We start from the raw sequence: 18,341 nt of genomic DNA on the forward strand, positions 1-18,341 counted from the left end.
AATGACCCCTAGAGACAGGAATGCTGGACTGACCGAGGTCCTGCAAAGGGCCTCGGGGTTACTTATTCACAGTGACGGCCTTCACAAAGTTGTCAGCATTGCAAAACTCTTTGATGGTGACAGTGAGGAGATTGGTCGTCACGTCCGTCACCACCACGTTGGAGCAGGGGGACATCTCCGGCCGCCAGTCCGACACGTCATGCTCCGTGTCTGAGCCCGAGCCAAGGCTCTGGCCACCGGGAGGTGACCGCCTGCCGGCCGCAGACTCGGGAGGGAGCGAGAGATCGAGAACCTCAGCCTCCCGCCAGTCGGGCACGGCGGGGCTCGGGGAGTCGCCGGGCAGCTTGGCTCCGTGGTCACGGGGGTCCCGCGGCCAGTCACTGCCGGGGGGGGGGGGCTGGGTCACCGGCGTAACGGGGGGCGCAGGGCGGGGTGGGCAGGGGTTCCGGGTGCAGGGCAGGGCCACGGAAACTTGGCTGGGAGTGCGAGGTGCCAGCACCAGTCTCGATCCTTCTCTCGTCGCCGACTGCTGTCCGGAAGGACTTATCGTAGACGGAAAAGTTATTGAATTTCATGTGCCTGATCTGGCTGCGGAGGATGCTGTCGCTGAACATCTTGCTCTTTCCGATCACCCTGTTCCGAGAGGGGATTTTGGCTTTGCCCAGGGTCTTGTTGCTCTTGTCAATAACCTTCAGGTTGAGGATGATGCGGTTGCGTTTGCGTTTGCGAGGCTCCACCTTACGGTTGATGATCCGGACGGTCTCGGGGAGGGGAAGCGGCGGGCGGCTGACCCCGCTCAGGCCCGGCTGGGGCTCAGGGCGAGTCAGGTTCCGCTTGGACGCCCGATAGCAGCGGCGGATGTTCTTCAGCTTGTAGGCGGCCAGGCTGCTGGGAATCTTGGCGGCCGCTCCAGATCCAGGCTTCACGGAGAAGTGCATCTCCCCTATCCGCAGGGCTTCAGCTTGGGCACGGGCCTGGGGGACAGAATCAGAGCAGTTACAACACAATACAGAGCAGGTTAAGGAGGTTTCACAGTGAGTCACCGCCCCTACCTCCAAGCCAGGGGCTCCGGCCACGCCGGGATCTGAGGGCCAAGGAAGGTGCGCCCATAACGCGGCCAAACAGCTTGGGTATCAACCTGCGAATCTTTCCAAACACGCCAATGGCGGTAAAAGCCGGCGATTCCTGGTTACCCAATGCCGAATGAGTGAGGCCACTCAAGCTACAAGCCGGCAAAGGCAGACGCGGTCTGTTCCAAGAATAACCAGCTACGGAAACAGACAAATGTCTGCCTTAGTGGACAACAGGAATTGGGACAAGGGACCCCAATAGTCAGCTCCTCTCAATCTGGAAATTTTTCATTAATTCAGATCCCGATTGGCAAACCGCCCTGTAATTTACATCTCGGGCGGGAAACGGGAGATATTAGTGATGTCAAAAACGCAATAACAGACCAGTGAAAAGGAAAAGAGGGGGACATCTCGCGTTTGATGATTGTATGATGCACCCAATCACTGTTCCCCCTCCTGCAGCCAGTAATAACATTCAGTCTCCTCCAGCCAGGGGGAAATATCAGTGTTGTGACCTCTCGCTCTGAACCCCACCAAAGGGGGGAAGGAATGCAGAGCAATACCACTCGACAATTCGAATATTCCCATCTTCGATATGATGATGATGCCAATTCTCTGCTTTTGGTCAATGACGATATTGCGCAGTGACATCCTCCGGACTGGGAGCCTGGCTGCAGTGGCTGACCGTTTAGGGGCTCCAGAGATTTTGGGAGCCCGCTCGGCAACTAACCCCCCCCCCCCCCCTCCCCCCCCCCCCCCCCCCCCAAACACCCTGAGGAGATTCCTGCCCTCCCAGAGCTCCTTTCCTGAGCCCAGGTCCAGCCCAAAGCTCTTTACAGCCAGTGAAACTCTTTGTGACGTCTACTCCCGGCTGGGATATAGGAAACGCAGCAGCCAATTTGTGCACAGCAAGATCCCGGCAATGTGACGATGGGGAGATGAGCAGCTCGGGTGATTTCGGTTTTGGGGTAAATATTGGACAGGACAGTGGGTCGACCGCTCCTGTTTTCACTGCCTGGGTGTCCCGTGCCCCCCTCCCCAAAAAGAAACTTGCACTTAGGCAGCACAGTGGTTAGCAATGTAGCTTCACAGTGCCAGGGTCCCAGGTTTGATTCCCCGCTGGGCTACTGTCTGTGCGGAGTCCGCACGTTCTCCCCGTGTCTGCGTGGGTTTCCTCCGGGTGCTCCGGTTCCCTCCCACAGTCTAAAGACGTGCAGGTTGGGTGGACTGGTCATGATCGATTGCCCCTTAGCGTCCAAAAAAGATCAGTTGGTGTTGCAGGGGTGGGGCGGGGGAGTGGGCCTGGGAAGGGGGTTGCGTACAGAGGTTCGGTGCAGACACGATGGGCTGAATGGCCTCCTTCTGCATTGTAGGGACTCTGTGATTCTATTCTAAGGAGCAATTGGTGCAGATGGCCAAAAAGGTGGATTACAAGCCGATTGTATAAAGAACATTTTGAAAAGGAGGCACAAGAGAGAGATCGGGGAAGGGAACCTAGAAACTAAACAACTGACGGAGTGGCCTCCAATGGTGGGGAATATAAATCCAGGATGAGTAAAAGATTGAATTCCCTGGGGAACGGTAAAAGATCCATTTCGAAGCGGAGTTGGGCTGTTCTCCCCAGTGTCCTGGACAATACTGAGCATTCCATCAACATCACCAACAGATTGTTTTAAATTCATTTATGGGACTTGGGAGTCTCTGGCATGGCCGCCATTTACTGCCCACCCCTCAATGCCCCATGAGAGGTTGGTGGTGAGCCGCCTTCTTGAACCGCCGCAGCCCCCGAGGTGCAGGTACACCCACTGTGCTGTTAGGGAGGGAGTTGCAGGATGATGTCCCAACGACAGTGAAGGAACGGCCGATATATTTCCAAATCAGGGTGGTGAGTGACTTGGGAGGGGAACATTGCAGCCGGTGGTGGGGGACGTCATGTGTTTGCTGCCCCCTGCCCTTCGAGGCGGGTTTGGAAGGTGGTGAAGACCTGGTCGTTATTGCAAATAATGCACGGCGTGGCAGTGGCTAGCACGGTTGCTTCACAGCTCCAGGTTCGATTCCCGGTTTGGATCACTGTCAGCGCGGACGGTCTGCACCTTCTCCCTGTGTCTGCGTGGGTTTCTTCCGGGTGCTCCGATTTCCTCCCACAAGTCCCAAAAGATGTGCAATTGGGCGAATTGGACATTCTGAATTCTCCCTCTGTGAACCCGAGCAGCCGCCGGAATGTGGCGACTGGGGGATTCTCACAGTAACTTCACTGCAGTGTTAATGTAAGCCTACTTGTGACAATCAAGATTATTGCGTTGTAAATTATGTCTCTGGGAGCTGGCTGCGGATAAATTGGTTGCTGCATTTCCAACATTGCGACAACGAGCACTCTGTCGACTGGCGAGAGAGAGAGCGAGCCTCCGGAGTTTGGCTGGTGCAGGATTGGATATAAATGCAAGTCTTTGCTCAATTGCAGGAAAAGAGAAGGAAGGAAACACAACCCACCCACCCCCCCCCCCCCCCGTAATTCTGGCCCCAAGACTGGCCCATCCTGCAAAATGGTAAACAAGAAACCAAAGCAGAAACAGGAAGAATACGTGCAGGAATCTGCAAAATGCAAACGGGAGACGTCATTTATTCCCAATCCTGCAAAAACGTCACCGTGAAAACGTCAGTTTGCAAAACACCATTCGGATTTTTTTTTTCCTCTCTGGCTGCTTTGGGGGGGGGGGGAAACGTCAAAAGACTCACTTTCAGGAGGAAGGTTTTGGGTTTGGGGCCTCGCTTCTTCGGGCCGTACATTTCCCTCTCTCTCTCCCTGCAAGAAATGGGAGGGGGGGTAAAAGAGAAAATAAAACAACAGAAATGCACAATTTGCAACATGCACGGCGGATATTATATATTAAATTAAATAAAAAATCCAAAATGGACCCGATCGGGGGAAGAAAAACATATTCCTCCGCCTCCCTCCCCACTCTGTACCTCTGCTCGAAAGCTGCAATCAGCCGGGCGTCCAGGATATTCTCCTCTGGCTCCCAAGTGCTGTACCTGCAATGGGGGTGGGGAAGGAGGGGGAGGAAATCTCGTTATTGCACCTTTGCAAACCGCGCCTCTCTCCTTTTATTTTGCATTAATTTTGTTTTTCTCCCTCTGCCCTGGCCCCGACACTCACTTGATCGCCCAGCCTTTCCACTTCACCAGATACTCGATGCGGCCCTGTCAAGTGTGCAAATGCAAAGGGGAAACGTTAGTGGGGCCGGCGGCCGCGTGCACCCGGCGGCTTTTCCTGCATTGATTACTACCCCCTCCTCCTCCTCCTTACCTTGCGGACCCGCCGCTTGATGATCGACTCGGCCGCGAACACCCGCTCTCCCACCGCCGAAAGCTCCATCTTGGCTCTCAGCCGCCTGCACCCAGCCAGCGCGCGTGCGCGCAGCCGCCCACTGGCTCCCGGCGCACGTGACCCGCACCGTTGCCAGGGACCCCGGACCACGGACCCGGACCCCGGAGGCGGTTGCCAGGGACTTTGCACCCCCCCCCCCTCCCTGGAGGCGGTTGCCAGGGACCCAAACCCAAACCCCCGGAGGCGGTTGCCAGGGACTTTGCAGCCCCGGGGACAGCGATGGGTTTGCACCGCTCGGGCGCGTTTGCAAAGCTCCCACTCGGGTTACTGAAGCCGGAGGACGGAGCGGGGGCACCGGGAGGGGAGGGGGATTCCGCAGCCCCTCCCGCAGCCCCTCCCGCAGCCCGTGCATTGCCCTGTGTTTGCATTTTTTAATCGAGATCAAAGTCCAGTCTGCAGAGAGACGAGTCCGGCCCATCCGTTCAGCCCCCGCGCTGTTGGAAAGTGCAATGGTCCCGTAATCATTGCACCTTTCCTGCAAAAATGTCAAATAAATCTTTGCAGGGAAGAGTGTGATTTGGTTTTGCAATTTCGGCAGGGTAATATGGGGGGGTGGATAAATTTGGGGTGATTATGGAGCTATGAGGGGGGTTGAGTTTTTCTAACAATTGCATTCGTATAGCGCCATTTCATGATCTCAAAGCTCTTGTCTGTGTCCCTCAGCAGACTCTTGTCCTCATCACAATTTAGCTTCCCACCTATTTTTGTGCCTTTAGCAAATTGAGCAACTGTCCATCCATCCGTCCATGTCATCGATTACAAATAGCTGAAGCTCCAGCGCTGACCCTTGCAGCAAACCTGAAGTAGATTTGATTTATCCCTACTCACCGCTTCCTGGTTGGTACAGACTGGATGGGCAGAATGGCCTCTTCCTGCACTGCAGGGATTGTATGATTCCGGTTAGCTAACCCAACCCTTTAACCCATTCTAATATGTTACCCCAGAAACCATGAGCTCTTATTTTGTGAAGGAAACTTTCACGTGGGACTGTACCCGATTGCTAAGACATTGGATAAAGTACATCTACAGGTTCCCCTTTATCCACCTTGCTTGTTACTTCTTAAAATGATCTCCAATTATTAGACATAATTTCACAAAGATATGTTGATGCTGGCTGATTGTGCTTACTAATATCTTCTTGCCAGTGATTGCAATTGTTTTAAGTTCCTCCCTCCCTTTTACCACTTTCCTAGTATTCTTGGAACATTTGTGTGCCTTCTGCCCATGAAGATAGGTGCAAAATATTCACTCCACGTTTCCAACATTTCCTTGTTCCCCCATTACGCAGGGCAGCACGGGTCCCAGGTTCGATTCCCCGCTGGGTCACTGTGCGGAGTCTGCACGTTCTCCCCATGTCTGCGTGGGTTTCCTCCGGGTGCTCCGGTTCCCTCCCACAGTCCAAAGATGTGCAGGTTAGGTGGATTGGCCGTGCTAAATTGCCCTTTTTGTCCAAAAAGGTTAGGAGGGGTTATTGGGTTACGGGGATAGGGTGGAAGTGAGGGCTTAAGTGGGTCGGTTCAGGCTCGATGGGCCGAATGGCCTCCTTCTGCACTGTATGTTCTATGTATCTTACAAATTCCCCAATTTCACTCCCTAAGGGATCAACACTCACTTTAGCATCTCTTTTCCGTTTTAAAATACTTGTAAGAAACTCCTACTGTTTATATTTTTCTAGCCAGCTTCCTCTTATACTCTAGTAATCTTCCTATTTTTATGTCATCCTTTGCTAGTTTCTAAAATCTTACCTTCTGAACAACCACTAATCTTCCCAGAATTGTCCAAATTTTCTTTCAACTTGATACTTTCCTTAACTCCTTTACTTTCCCACAAGTGGTACATCCTTTACCTGCAGTCTTTCTTCGTCACTGCAATATGTTTTTCCTGAGCGTTAAGAAATATTTCATTGGGCAGCACGGTGGCGCAGTGGTTAGCACTGCTGCCTCACGGCGCCAAAGACCCGGGTTCGACCCCAGTCCCTGGTCACTGTCCGTGTGGAGTTTGCACATTCTCCCCATTTCTGAGTGGGGCTCACCCCCACAACATGAAAAGATGTGCAGGGTAGGTGGATTGGCCACGCTAAATTGCCCCTTAATTGGAAAAAGAAAAGAATCATGCATTCAAAATTTACAACAAAAAATCTCACTAAATGTCTGCTACTCCATCTCTACTCACCTGCCCTTTAATTAAGTTCCCAGTTCAGTTCACCCCAATCTATCTTCAAACCTTATTATTGCCTTTATTGAAGTTTAAGACACTCGTCTTAGACCCACACATCTCACCCTCAAACTGAATGTGAAATTCCACCATGTTATGATCACTATTGCCTAGAGGCTCCTTTACTAAGGTAATCTCTCAATACTGTACTAATGTCATCTTTAATTGCAGAACTATCTTCCTGTCCTTCCAAAATACCAAATACCCTTGAATACTTTATCCCAGCCTTGGTCACCTTGCAACTATATTTCTGAAAGTATACTTATTTCGATTTGCGCTATCAATTCACCCAGACTGTTATTAATGCTGCGCATATTCAGAGATAGAGCTTTCATTCTATCTCTTTAAAATCCTTGCAAATTCTGCCCTCATTTGTTGGTCCACTCTGAATTTTAAACGTCCTGACCCTTGCTGCCACACTCTGGTGATTATTACCGATGTCTCTACCCAGCTCGATGACCTTGTCCTTTCTACTTAATTTACCACATCTCCCCTCTTGTGATCCCTCCCACTCCCACTACTTAGTTTAAAGCTCTCTCTACCTCCTCTAGTCATACGACTCACTAGAACTCTGCTCCCACAACCTTGCAGGCGAATACCATTCCAATGGTACAGCTCTCCCCTCCCCCAGTACTGACGCCAGTGTCCTATAAAACCCACTTCTCCTTCAGTCCTGCAGAGAAGCTGCTCAACTTTCTGGAGCGGGACTCACATCTTCCTTCTGACCGAGCAGCAAGGCGCTGACCCGTGGTTGGCACGGGCACCGGCACACCGGCACGCCGGCATCCGTTGCTTGCCCAGCCCGGGTCGCACGGTCGGCTGTCTGCAGCCAGTCCCCCTCAGAGCCGTGGTGGCCACACGCGACCCAGCAGAGCGTGGCCTGCGAGACATCTTGCTGACCGTTGCTCACGCAATGGGTTGCCAGATTGCGCTCTTTTCCATCCCAGTAGATTCTTTCTCACCGATATGACTGAAGCGGTAACACAGAGGTTGGTGGGGTGAGGTCCGAGCTGGTCACGCACAACACCAATAATGAGGGCCGTAAGCTGTCTCTGCAGCCAATCATTTTTTCCACGTGACGTTGTTCTATTACTATATAAATAATTAAGCATTTTCTGTAACTCATTATGAGATATTCCGCATGTTTGGAGTCGCACGGTGGCACAGTGGTTAGCACTGCTGCTTCATGGCGCCAGGGACCCGGGTTCAATTCCACCCTCGGGTCACTGTCTGTGCGGAGTCTGCACTTCCCGTCTCTGCGGGGGTTTCCTCCGGGTGCTCCGGTTTCCTCCCACTGTCCAAAGATGTGCAGGTTAGGTGGATTGGCCGTGATAATATAGCCCCTCAGTATCCACAGAGGTGCAAGTGAGATGAGGTTTCAGGGATAGGGCGGGGGGAGTGGACCTGGGTAGGGTGCTCTCCTGGAGGGCTGGTGCACACTCGATGGGCCAAATGGCCTCCTACCGCACTGTAAGAATTCCATGGATTAAATGTATTTAATTTTTATTCATGGGGTCACCATTAGTAAACAAGCCCAATTTCAATCATGGGGCCCACTCACTCGCCTCGCTTGCCTATCGCTGCGTTAGAGGTTGATGTGACTTCCACATCTTCTGTCCGAACTAGTTACTCATTGACATCCGTGTACATGTAACATCCAGACATATCTTTGCAATGAGCTGAGTTATACTGAATGCACTGGGCCCTCTATCTCCAAGAAGCAGTGATGGCAGTGGAGGTGGGGGCCAAGCTTGTGTGAGCGCCACACTTTCACATCAGCAGGTACAAAATGTGAAAGTGGGATGAGACTGGGTGGGTCTTAATGGGTACGGGGAGCAAAACACATGCACACTCACACGCACACACTCACTCTCGCACTCAAAGACACACATGCAATCACACACACACTCACCACACTCACACACACGCACACACACCCGCACTCAAACACGCATTCATACACACACACTCACACACACGCAATCACACACACGCACTCACAAACACGCACTCATACACACGCACACACATAGATCATAGAATTTACAGTGCAGGAGGCCATTCGGCCCATCGAGTCTGCACCGGCTCTTGGAAAGAGCACCCTACCCACGGTTAACACCTCCACCCTTATCCCCATAACCCAGTAACCCCACCCAACATAAGGGCAATTTTGGACACTAAGGGCAATTTATCATGTCCAATCCACCTAACCTGCACATCTTTGGACTGTGGGAGGAAACCGGAGCACCCGGAGGAAACCCACGCACACACGGGGAGGATGTGCAGACTCCGCACAGACAGTGACCCAGCGGGGAAACGAACCTAGGACCCTGGAGCTGTGAAGCGATTGTGCTATCCACAATGCTACCGTGCTGCCATGTACTCACACTCACACGCACGCACTCACTCTCGCACTCAAACACGCACGCACACACACACATGCACACACTCATACACACGCGCGCACGCACTCACACGGACGCACACATATGTCCTCACATACGCACGCACACTCACGCAAACACACAGGCAAACGCACTCACGCAAACACACGCACATACACTCACGCACGTAACACACACAGGCACGCACGCACAAACATGCACACACGCGAACACACACAGGCACGCACACACACACACACACACACACACGCAAATACACACAGGCACGCACACACACGCACTTGCACACAAAGTTCCTGCCGTAAACATCATCACACACAACTGGTACAAAGCACATTTTATTTTCCCAAAAGACAACAGGAAACACGTACAACATTCCAGACGGGAACGCAGTGCTCACTGTCAAGGAGAAACGGAATTAAATACAAACCAGAAACACTCGGGTAAAAACCCACGTTGTCATCTGGAAATAGTCAGGAAGCAGATCAGGGAAATTAGAAAAGTAAATTGGGGCAGAATTGTAACGGTTGGAAAAGGCAAATTTCATTGTCTCTGCTTTTTGCACACTCACGCCGTGTACACAATCACTGGTGTGACAGAATAACGGCTGCGTTTTCATAAATGAGCTACAACCGGGAAACTCCGGTCCTGCATAAAAACTATTACAATGTGACAGTCAGATCCAAAGTCCCTGCCGACAGCAACAATGTGCACGCCCGCTCTGACCGGGCTTTGTGTAACTCCATTCAGTACAAGTCGGGGAAGAAGATGCTCTCTGCTCAGAGAGTCTGCTACAGAGTCGGAAACCTAAATACACTGGATGCGCAGAAACAAGGCTGGGAATATTCGGAGATATGGTCATCTCAAAATAGGCCTTGACCATTGACACACGACCACAAGAACCCATTGGCCATTGTTAATATACACACCGGTCAGCCATGATCTTACTGAATGGCAGGGCAGGCTCGAGGGGCCGTGATCTGCTCCTGTTTTAGTTGTGTTCATATAAGACCATAAGACATAGGAGTAGAATTAGGCCACTCGGCCCATCGAGTCTGCTCCGCCATTCAATCATGGTTGATATTTTCTCATTCCCATTCTCCTGCCTTCTCCCCATAACCCCTGATTCCCTTATTGATCAAGAACCTATCTATCTCTGTCTTAAAGATACTCAGTGATTTATCCTTCACAGCCTTCTGCGGCAAAGTGTTCCACAGATTCACCACCCTCTGGTTCCCTTTAGTCTGAGATGGTGTCCTCTGCTTCTGGTTTTTCTTACAAGTGGAAACATCCATGTCCGCTCTATCCAGGCCTCGCAGTATCCTGTAAGTTTCAATAAGATCCCCCCTCATCCTTCTAAACTCCAATGAGTGCAGACCCAGAGTCTCAACCTCTCCTCATACGACAAGTTCTTCATGCCAAGGATCATTCTTGTGAACCTCCCCTGAACGCTTTCCAAGGCCAGCACATCCTTCCTTAGATACGGGGCCCAAAACTGCTCACAATACTCCAAATGGGGTCTGACCAGAGCTTTGTACAGCCTCAGAAGTACATCCCTGGTCTTGTATTCTAGCCCTCTTGACATGAATGCTAACTTTGCATTTGCCTTCCTAACTGCCGACTAAACCTGCACGTAACCTTAAGAGAATCGTGAATAAGGACTCCCAAGTCCCTTTGTGCTTCTGATTTCCTAAGCATCTTCCCATTTTGAAAATAGTCTATGCCTCCATTTCTCCTTCCAAAGTGCATAACCTCACACTTTTCCACATTGTATTCCATCTGCCACTTCTTTGCCCACTCTCCTAGCCTGTCCAAGTCCTTCTGCAGCCCCCCCTGCTTCCTCAATACTACCTGCCCCTCTACAGATCTTTGCATCACCTGCAAACTTAGCAACAGGGCCTTCAGTTCCTACTTCCAGATCGTTATGGTCCTGATCAGCTGGCGAACAGGATCAGGGGTTACATGTTTATAAAGACGGAGACATCCAGAGTCCCAAGTGTGGATGAGAGGGATGATTTGCCATAAACCCTCTCTCCCCCAGACACACGGGATTGAAGGAAACTCAAACAGCAAATAACTAACCATCCTCTGAAAACTTGGTACAACAAAAACCTTCCGGTGAGTGGATAATGATAATCACAACCTCAGGCCAGTCCCATAGAACTTTACAGTTTGTGTCGTTACTGACACCCCCCCCCCCCCCCCCCCCCCCCACTGAGCTAAAGACCGAGGGCTGGAAAAAAATGGCATTAAGCTGGGGCGAGGGGATCCTTTTACAGCAATGTGCAGACATGATGGGCCGAGTGGTCTCGCTGTGATGGGCAGGGTGGCTGTGATGGGCAGGGTGGCTGTGATGGGCAGGGTGGCTGGGATGGGCAGGGTGGTCTCGCTGTGATGGGCAGGGTGGCTGTGATGGGCAGGGTGGTCTGGCTGTGATGGGCCGAGTGGTCTCGCTGTGATGGGCAGGGTGGTCTCGCTGTGATGGGCAGGGTGGTCTCGCTGTGATGGGCAGGGTGGCTGTGATGGGCAGGGTGGCTGTGATGGGCAGGGTGGTCTCGCTGTGATGGGCAGGGTGGCTGTGATGGGCAGGGTGGCTGTGATGGGCAGGGTGGTCTCGCTGTGATGGGCAGGGTGGTCTCGCTGTGATGGGCAGGGTGGCTGTGATGGGCAGGGTGGTCTCGCTGTGATGGGCAGGGTGGTCTCGCTGTGATGGGCAGGGTGGTCTCGCTGTGATGGGCAGGGTGGCTGTGATGGGCAGGGTGGCTGGGATGGGCAGGGTGGTCTCGCTGTGATGGGCAGGGTGGCTGGGATGGGCAGGGTGGTCTCGCTGTGATGGGCAGGGTGGTCTCGCTGGGATGGGCAGGGTGGCTGTGATGGGCAGGGTGGTCTCGCTGTGATGGGCAGGGTGGCTGTGATGGGCAGGGTGGTCTCGCTGTGATGGGCAGGGTGGTCTCGCTGTGATGGGCAGGGTGGCTGTGATGGGCAGGGTGGTCTCGCTGTGATGGGCAGGGTGGTCTCGCTGTGATGGGCAGAGTGGTCTCGCTGTGATGGGCAGGGTGGTCTCGCTGTGATGGGCAGGGTGGTCTCGCTGTGATGGGCCGAGTGGTCTCGCTGTGATGGGCCGAGTGGTCTCGCTGGGATGGGCCGAGTGGTCTCGCTGTGATGGGCAGGGTGGTCTCGCTGGGATGGGCAGGGTGGCTGTGATGGGCAGGGTGGTCTCGCTGTGATGGGCAGGGTGGCTGGGATGGGCAGGGTGGTCTCGCTGTGATGGGCAGGGTGGTCTCGCTGTGATGGGCAGGGTGGCTGTGATGGGCAGGGTGGCTGGGATGGGCAGGGTGGTCTCGCTGGGATGGGCAGGGTGGTCTCGCTGTGATGGGCAGGGTGGCTGGGATGGGCAGGGTGGTCTCGCTGTGATGGGCAGGGTGGTCTCGCTGTGATGGGCAGGGTGGCTGTGATGGGCAGGGTGGTCTCGCTGTGATGGGCAGGGTGGTCTCGCTGTGATGAGCAGGGTGGTCTCGCTGTGATGGGCCGAGTGGTCTCGCTGTGATGGGCAGGGTGGCTGTGATGAGCAGGGTGGCTGTGATGGGCAGGGTGGTCTCGCTGTGATGGGCAGGGTGGTCTCGCTGTGATGGGCAGGGTGGTCTCGCTGTGATGGGCAGGGTGGTCTCGCTGTGATGGGCAGGGTGGCTGGGATGGGCAGGGTGGCTGTGATGGGCAGGGTGGTCTCGCTGTGATGGGCAGGGAGGCTGTGATGGGCCGAGTGGTCTCGCTGTGATGGGCAGGGTGGTCTCGCTGTGATGGGCAGGGTGGTCTCGCTGTGATGGGCAGGGTGGTCTCGCTGTGATGGGCAGGGTGGTCTCGCTGTGATGGGCAGGGTGGTCTCGCTGTGATGGGCCGAGTGGTCTCGCTGTGATGGGCCGAGTGGTCTCGCTGGGATGGGCCGAGTGGTCTCGCTGTGATGGGCAGGGTGGTCTCGCTGTGATGGGCAGGGTGGCTGTGATGGGCAGGGTGGTCTCGCTGTGATGGGCAGGGTGGTCTCGCTGTGATGGGCAGGGTGGTCTCGCTGTGATGGGCAGAGTGGTCTCGTTCTGTGCCATAAACATTTCTACATTTTCTAAATGTCTGAGGCGAGGGAATATGCAGCAATGTAGGCTTGGGCGGCGGAGTAGCAGTTCATGAATTGCCCCCTGGGAGAGCTAGCATAAACATGATGGGCCAAAAGGCATTCTGCTGTGCTGTAACAATTCTGGTAAATATTGACACTGGGATGAGGGAAACTACCTAATGTTCTTACAACAGGGTCTGTGGGATTGTTAACATCTAACCAGGGAATACAGAAACCCAGCCAATCAAACAGCAGCTAAAGCAATGCAGCACTCCCTCAGTACTGACCCTCTGACAGTGCGGCACTCCCTCAGTACTGACCCTCTGACAGTGCAGCACTCACTCAGTACTGACCCTCTGACAGTGCGGCACTCCCTCAGTACTGACCCTCTGACAGTGCGGCGCTCCCTCAGTACTGACCCTCTGACAGTGCGGCACTCCCTCAGTACTGACCCTCTGACAGTGCGGCACTCCCTCAGTACTGACCCTCTGACAGTGCGGCACTCCCTCAGTACTGACCCTCTGACAGTGCGGCGCTCTCTCAGTACTGACCCTCTGACTGTGCGGCACTCCCTCAGTACCGACCCTCTGACAGTGCAGCACTCCCTCAGTACTGACCCTCTGACAGTGCGGCGCTCCCTCAGTACTGACCCTCTGACAGTGCAGCACTCCCTCAGTACTGACCCTCTGACAGTGCGGCACTCCCTCAGTACTGACCCTCTGACTGTGAGGCACTCCCTCAGTACTGACCCTCTGACAGTGCAGCACTCCCTCAGTACTGACCCTCTGACAGTGCGGCACTCCCTCAGTACTGACCCTCTGACAGTGCGGCACTCCCTCAGTACTGACCCTCCAACAGTGCAGCATTCCCTCAGTACTGACCCTCCGACAGTGCGGCACTCCCTCAGTACTGACCCTCTGACAGTGCGGCTCTCCCTCAGTACTGACCCTCTGACAGTGCAGCACTCCCTCAGTACCGACCGTCTGACAGTGCGGCACACCCTCAGAACTGACCCTCTGACAGTGCGGCACTCCCTCAGTACTGACCCTCTGACAGTGCAGCACTCCCTCAGTACTGACCCTCTGACAGTGCGGCACTCCCTCAGTACTGACCCTCTGACAGTGCGGTACTCCCTCAGTACTGACCCTCTGACAGTGCAGCACTCCCTCAGTACTGACCCTCTGACAGTGCAGCACTCCCTCAGTACTGACCCTCTGACAGTGCGGCACTCCCTCAGTACTGACCCTCTGACAGTGCAGCACTCCCTCAGTACTGACCCTCTGACAGTGCGGCGCTCCCTCAGTACTGACCCTCTGATAGTGCAGCACTCTCTCAGTACTGACCCTCTGACAGTGGGGCGTTCCCTCAGTACTGATCCTCTGACTGTGCGGCACTCCCTCAGTACTGACCCTCTGACAGTGCGGCACTCCCTCAGTACTGACCCTCTGACAGTGCGGCACTCCCTCAGTACTGACCCTCTGACAGTGCGGCACTCCCTCAGTACTGACCCTCTGACAGTGCAGCGCTCCCTCAGTACTGACCCTCTGACAGTGCAGCACTCCCTCAGTACTGACCCTCTGACAGTGCAGCACTCCCTCAGTACTGACCCTCTGACAGTGCGGCACTCCCTCAGTACTGACCCTCTGACAGTGCGGCACTCCCTCAGTACTGACCCTCTGACAGTGCGGTGCTCCCTCAGTACTGACCCTCTGACAGTGCAGCACTCCCTCAGTACTGACCCACTGACAGTGCGGCACTCCCTCAGTACTGACCCTCTGACAGTGCAGCACTCCCTCAGTACTGACCCTCTGACAGTGCAGCACTCCCTCAGTACTGACCCTCTGACAGAATAGTACTGTGTGTGTGTGTGTGTGTGTGTGGGAGAACGCGATTAAATGAGATCATCCCAACCTCACTGCTGGGAATGAAAAAATATAAGTCAGGCAACAAAGACAAAGTTTATTTTATTTGGCCTACATGTGTAACAGGCAAGGTTTCAAATTCAGCAGCATCTTGATGTCGGACACACAAGGGAACGGCCCCTGATCCTAAACAACTGTGCAAAAACTTCACGTAAACACTTGGCTCCGTCTGTGGGCAGTTTGTTGGCCCAGCAGTGAAATTCGGGTCCCGGAACAGGAGGAGCCTGCCAGGGTTCACGACCCCGTTTCTTTGGTCTCGTCTCAAACTGCGGCACGGGTGACGCCAATCCCACCAGGAGCTGACGTGAATGCTCCTGCGCGGGCTGGTTCCAGCTCCAGCCATCCCACCAGGAATTTACCTCCGGGTCGTTGGTGAGCTGGGTCGTCATCACTGACCACCGGGATTGGAGTGAGTGGGAAGATTAATCCTCACGTCCGCCCCCTACCCCCCCCCCCCCCAAATCTCCCTACTGTGACCTTACACTCCCATCCCCCCCCCCCCCCCCCATCCCCACCCCCCCTACCACCCCACCCCCACCCCCCAAGCCTCCGGTGCTCCAAAGTAAAACAATAAATGTAAATATTTGGTTATTTGTTAACCTCAAGATTCACTTTATGCAGGAGATGAACTGTCGGAACCTGGATAAAATTCTCACGGTGACAAGTCAAACCGAGGAAGTTGGTAAAAAGGCAACGGGATCCTAGGGCGCGATTCATCCACCGCGCTGCCCACCTGGTGCAACGGGCAAATCTGGGGAAACCCCCAAATTGGGTAAAAGTCACCCAACTGACTCCGATGGCGGGGTACAGATCATGCCCTGGCTGGGTGTGATCCAGATACTTGTATTTAAGATAATCCGAGGCTGCATTCGCCCGGCGCCCGGGAATTATGGCCGGCACCGGCAAGTCCTCAATCAGGCGCCCATTAGTCCTGGTCTCCACAAGTGTGGATCAATCATGATGGCCACTCAGGGGCTCCGGAGGCTGTTGAAGACCCCCAAGTGGTTGGAACAGGGCAGGACAGTACCCCGACACGTGGGCACCCTGCCAGGTTGCCAGGGGCATTTCCCAATGCCAGATTGGCACTGCCAAAGGTCAGGACCTGGGATGGGGGTCCATAAAAGGCGGTTGTAGCGAGATATGAAGGGTGGGGAGTGAAGGGGGGGGGTTTGAAGGGGCCTCAAAGGTTGAGAGGTGAAGGGGGGCAGAAAGGAGGGGTGAGGGAATCTTCAATTACCCCATAGTGGAGTGTCCTCACTTGGGGAAGGGGGGGTAATGCCCATGTGTACGGGAGCGGTCTCCGACGCCGGAGTGAAACACTCCGGTTTTCACTCCGGAGTCGGCACTTAGTCTCCCGATGGGAGAATCGCGCCCCCCATGTCTGAGGAGCCGGTCTCCAGGGTGAGTTCAGATCCCTATTGCTAAAAAAATAATCCTGGACTGGGGAAAAACTCCCCAAGCCCCCAAAATCTGATGAAGTGGGGGTGAATACCGGAGTGGATCTCACTCAAAACGGCGACGGGAAACACCCCCTCCCAAACTGATCCAATGTGGCACACAGACATTTCTTGGCAGAATCGTACCCCTTCACTTTATTAACAGGGGATTAAAATACAAAAGCTGATATTTGTAAATCACTGGTTGGGCCCCAGCTGGAGCCCAATTCAGGGCCCCGCACGTTCGGAAGCCAGGCCCTCGGAGAGTTAGCGGAACAGGACCAGTTACGAGGGATTCCCCGTTAATGTGGACAAACTGGAGGAACTGGGATTGTTCTCTTTGGAGCAGGAGAAGATCAACAACAGACTGAATAGAAAGGGTCACAATTATGGAGGGTTTTGATAGAGTACGTCAGACATGAGAGTCGGTAACCAGAGGGACACAGATTGAAGATGAGCAGTCACTCTCACGCAATCCAACATGATCTGGAAGGCACTGCCTGGAAGGGCGATGGAAGCAAATTCAATAGGAAGTTTCAAAGAGAGAATTGTGGAGGAGAAAATCTTGGAAAGGAGAATGTGCGGGGACTTGGCTATGGGCAGGGACATGGCTATGAGCAGGGACGTGGCTATGGGCAGGGACGTGGCTATGGGCAGGGACGTGGCTACGGGCGGGGACGTGGCTATGGGCAGGGACGTGGCTATGAGCGGGGACGTGGCTATGGGCAGGGACGTGGCTATGGGCAGGGACGTGGCTATGGGCAGGGACGTGGCTATGGGCAGGGACGTGGCTATGGGCAGGGACGTGGCTATGGGCAGGGACGTGGCTATGGGCAGGGACATGGCTATGGGCAGGGACGTGGCTATGGGCAGGGACGTGGCTATGGGCGGGGACGTGGCTATGGGCAGGGACGTGGCTATGGGCAGGGACGTGGCTATGGGCAGGGACGTGGCTATGGGCAGGGACGTGGCTATGGGCAGGGACGTGGCTATGGGCAGGGACGTGGCTATGGGCAGGGACGTGGCTATGAACAGGGAAGGGGTTTGAGATTTACAACCTTTCACACGGAGCCCCCCCAGCCGGAGTCGGAGACCTCGGAGTCACAGCCTCTCCTGGGAAACCCCAGCACACGGCAGCTTCAGATTACTGATAACTGCTGCTCAGGTTCAGCAGGTACGCCCCACACACACCCACAGACACTCTCCAGTCTCAAAACAGTACCGTTATTCACGTATTTACAATATATTTACAGCATACCCACAGAGCTCGACAGAAATATACAGCCAATGGCCCAAACAGACCATTCACACTCATCATCAGGATTTTCAGATCAACCTGTACAAAGTATCCAACAATCTCAAGTGCAAATATTCTTCAGGATGGTCAACATCACAAAACAGCTAAAGAACGCAGAGAGGAGGGAGAGGGCAAGAGAGAGGAAGGGGAGCGAGAGCGAGGGGGGATGCAAAGGCGAGGGAAGCAGCGAGAAAGAGAACGGGAACAAGAGAGAGTGAGGGAGCGAGAGAGAGGCAGAGAGAGAGCGAAAGAGACTGGGAGAGAGGGGGAGCAAGAGAGAGAGAAGAGGAGTGAAGGGGGATAGCGAGAGAAAGAGGGGAGTGAGATAGAGGGGGGAGTGAGATAGAGGGGGGAGTGAGATAGAGGAGGGGAGTGAGATAGAGGAGGGGAGTGAGATAGAGGAGGGGAGTGAGATAGAGGAGGGGAGTGAGGTAGAGGAGGGGAGTGAGATAGAGGGGGGAGTGAGATAGAGGAGGGGAGTGAGATAGAGGAGGGGAGTTGAGA

The 18,341-nt window shown here is 54.2% G+C and overlaps 1 protein-coding gene across 1 annotated transcript in view; it reads right to left on the bottom strand.

The window, feature by feature from the left end:
• The window catches only part of LOC119956592 (neuronal pentraxin-2-like), a 79,543-nt gene extending 75,000 nt beyond the window's left edge, over positions 1-4,543 (bottom strand). The window contains exons 1-5 of the mRNA XM_038783922.1: positions 4,378-4,543; positions 4,228-4,271; positions 4,038-4,103; positions 3,807-3,873; positions 690-974 (exon numbers count right to left, since the gene is read on the bottom strand). Of these exons, the coding sequence (XP_038639850.1) occupies positions 690-974; positions 3,807-3,873; positions 4,038-4,103; positions 4,228-4,271; positions 4,378-4,446 (531 nt within the window). The 5' untranslated portion in view covers positions 4,447-4,543. The remainder of the gene's footprint in view (positions 1-689; positions 975-3,806; positions 3,874-4,037; positions 4,104-4,227; positions 4,272-4,377) is intronic.
• Positions 4,544-18,341: the final 13,798 nt, after the last annotated feature.

Source organism: Scyliorhinus canicula, chromosome 23 (assembly GCF_902713615.1).
Source record: "Scyliorhinus canicula chromosome 23, sScyCan1.1, whole genome shotgun sequence".
NCBI lineage: Eukaryota > Metazoa > Chordata > Chondrichthyes > Carcharhiniformes > Scyliorhinidae > Scyliorhinus > Scyliorhinus canicula.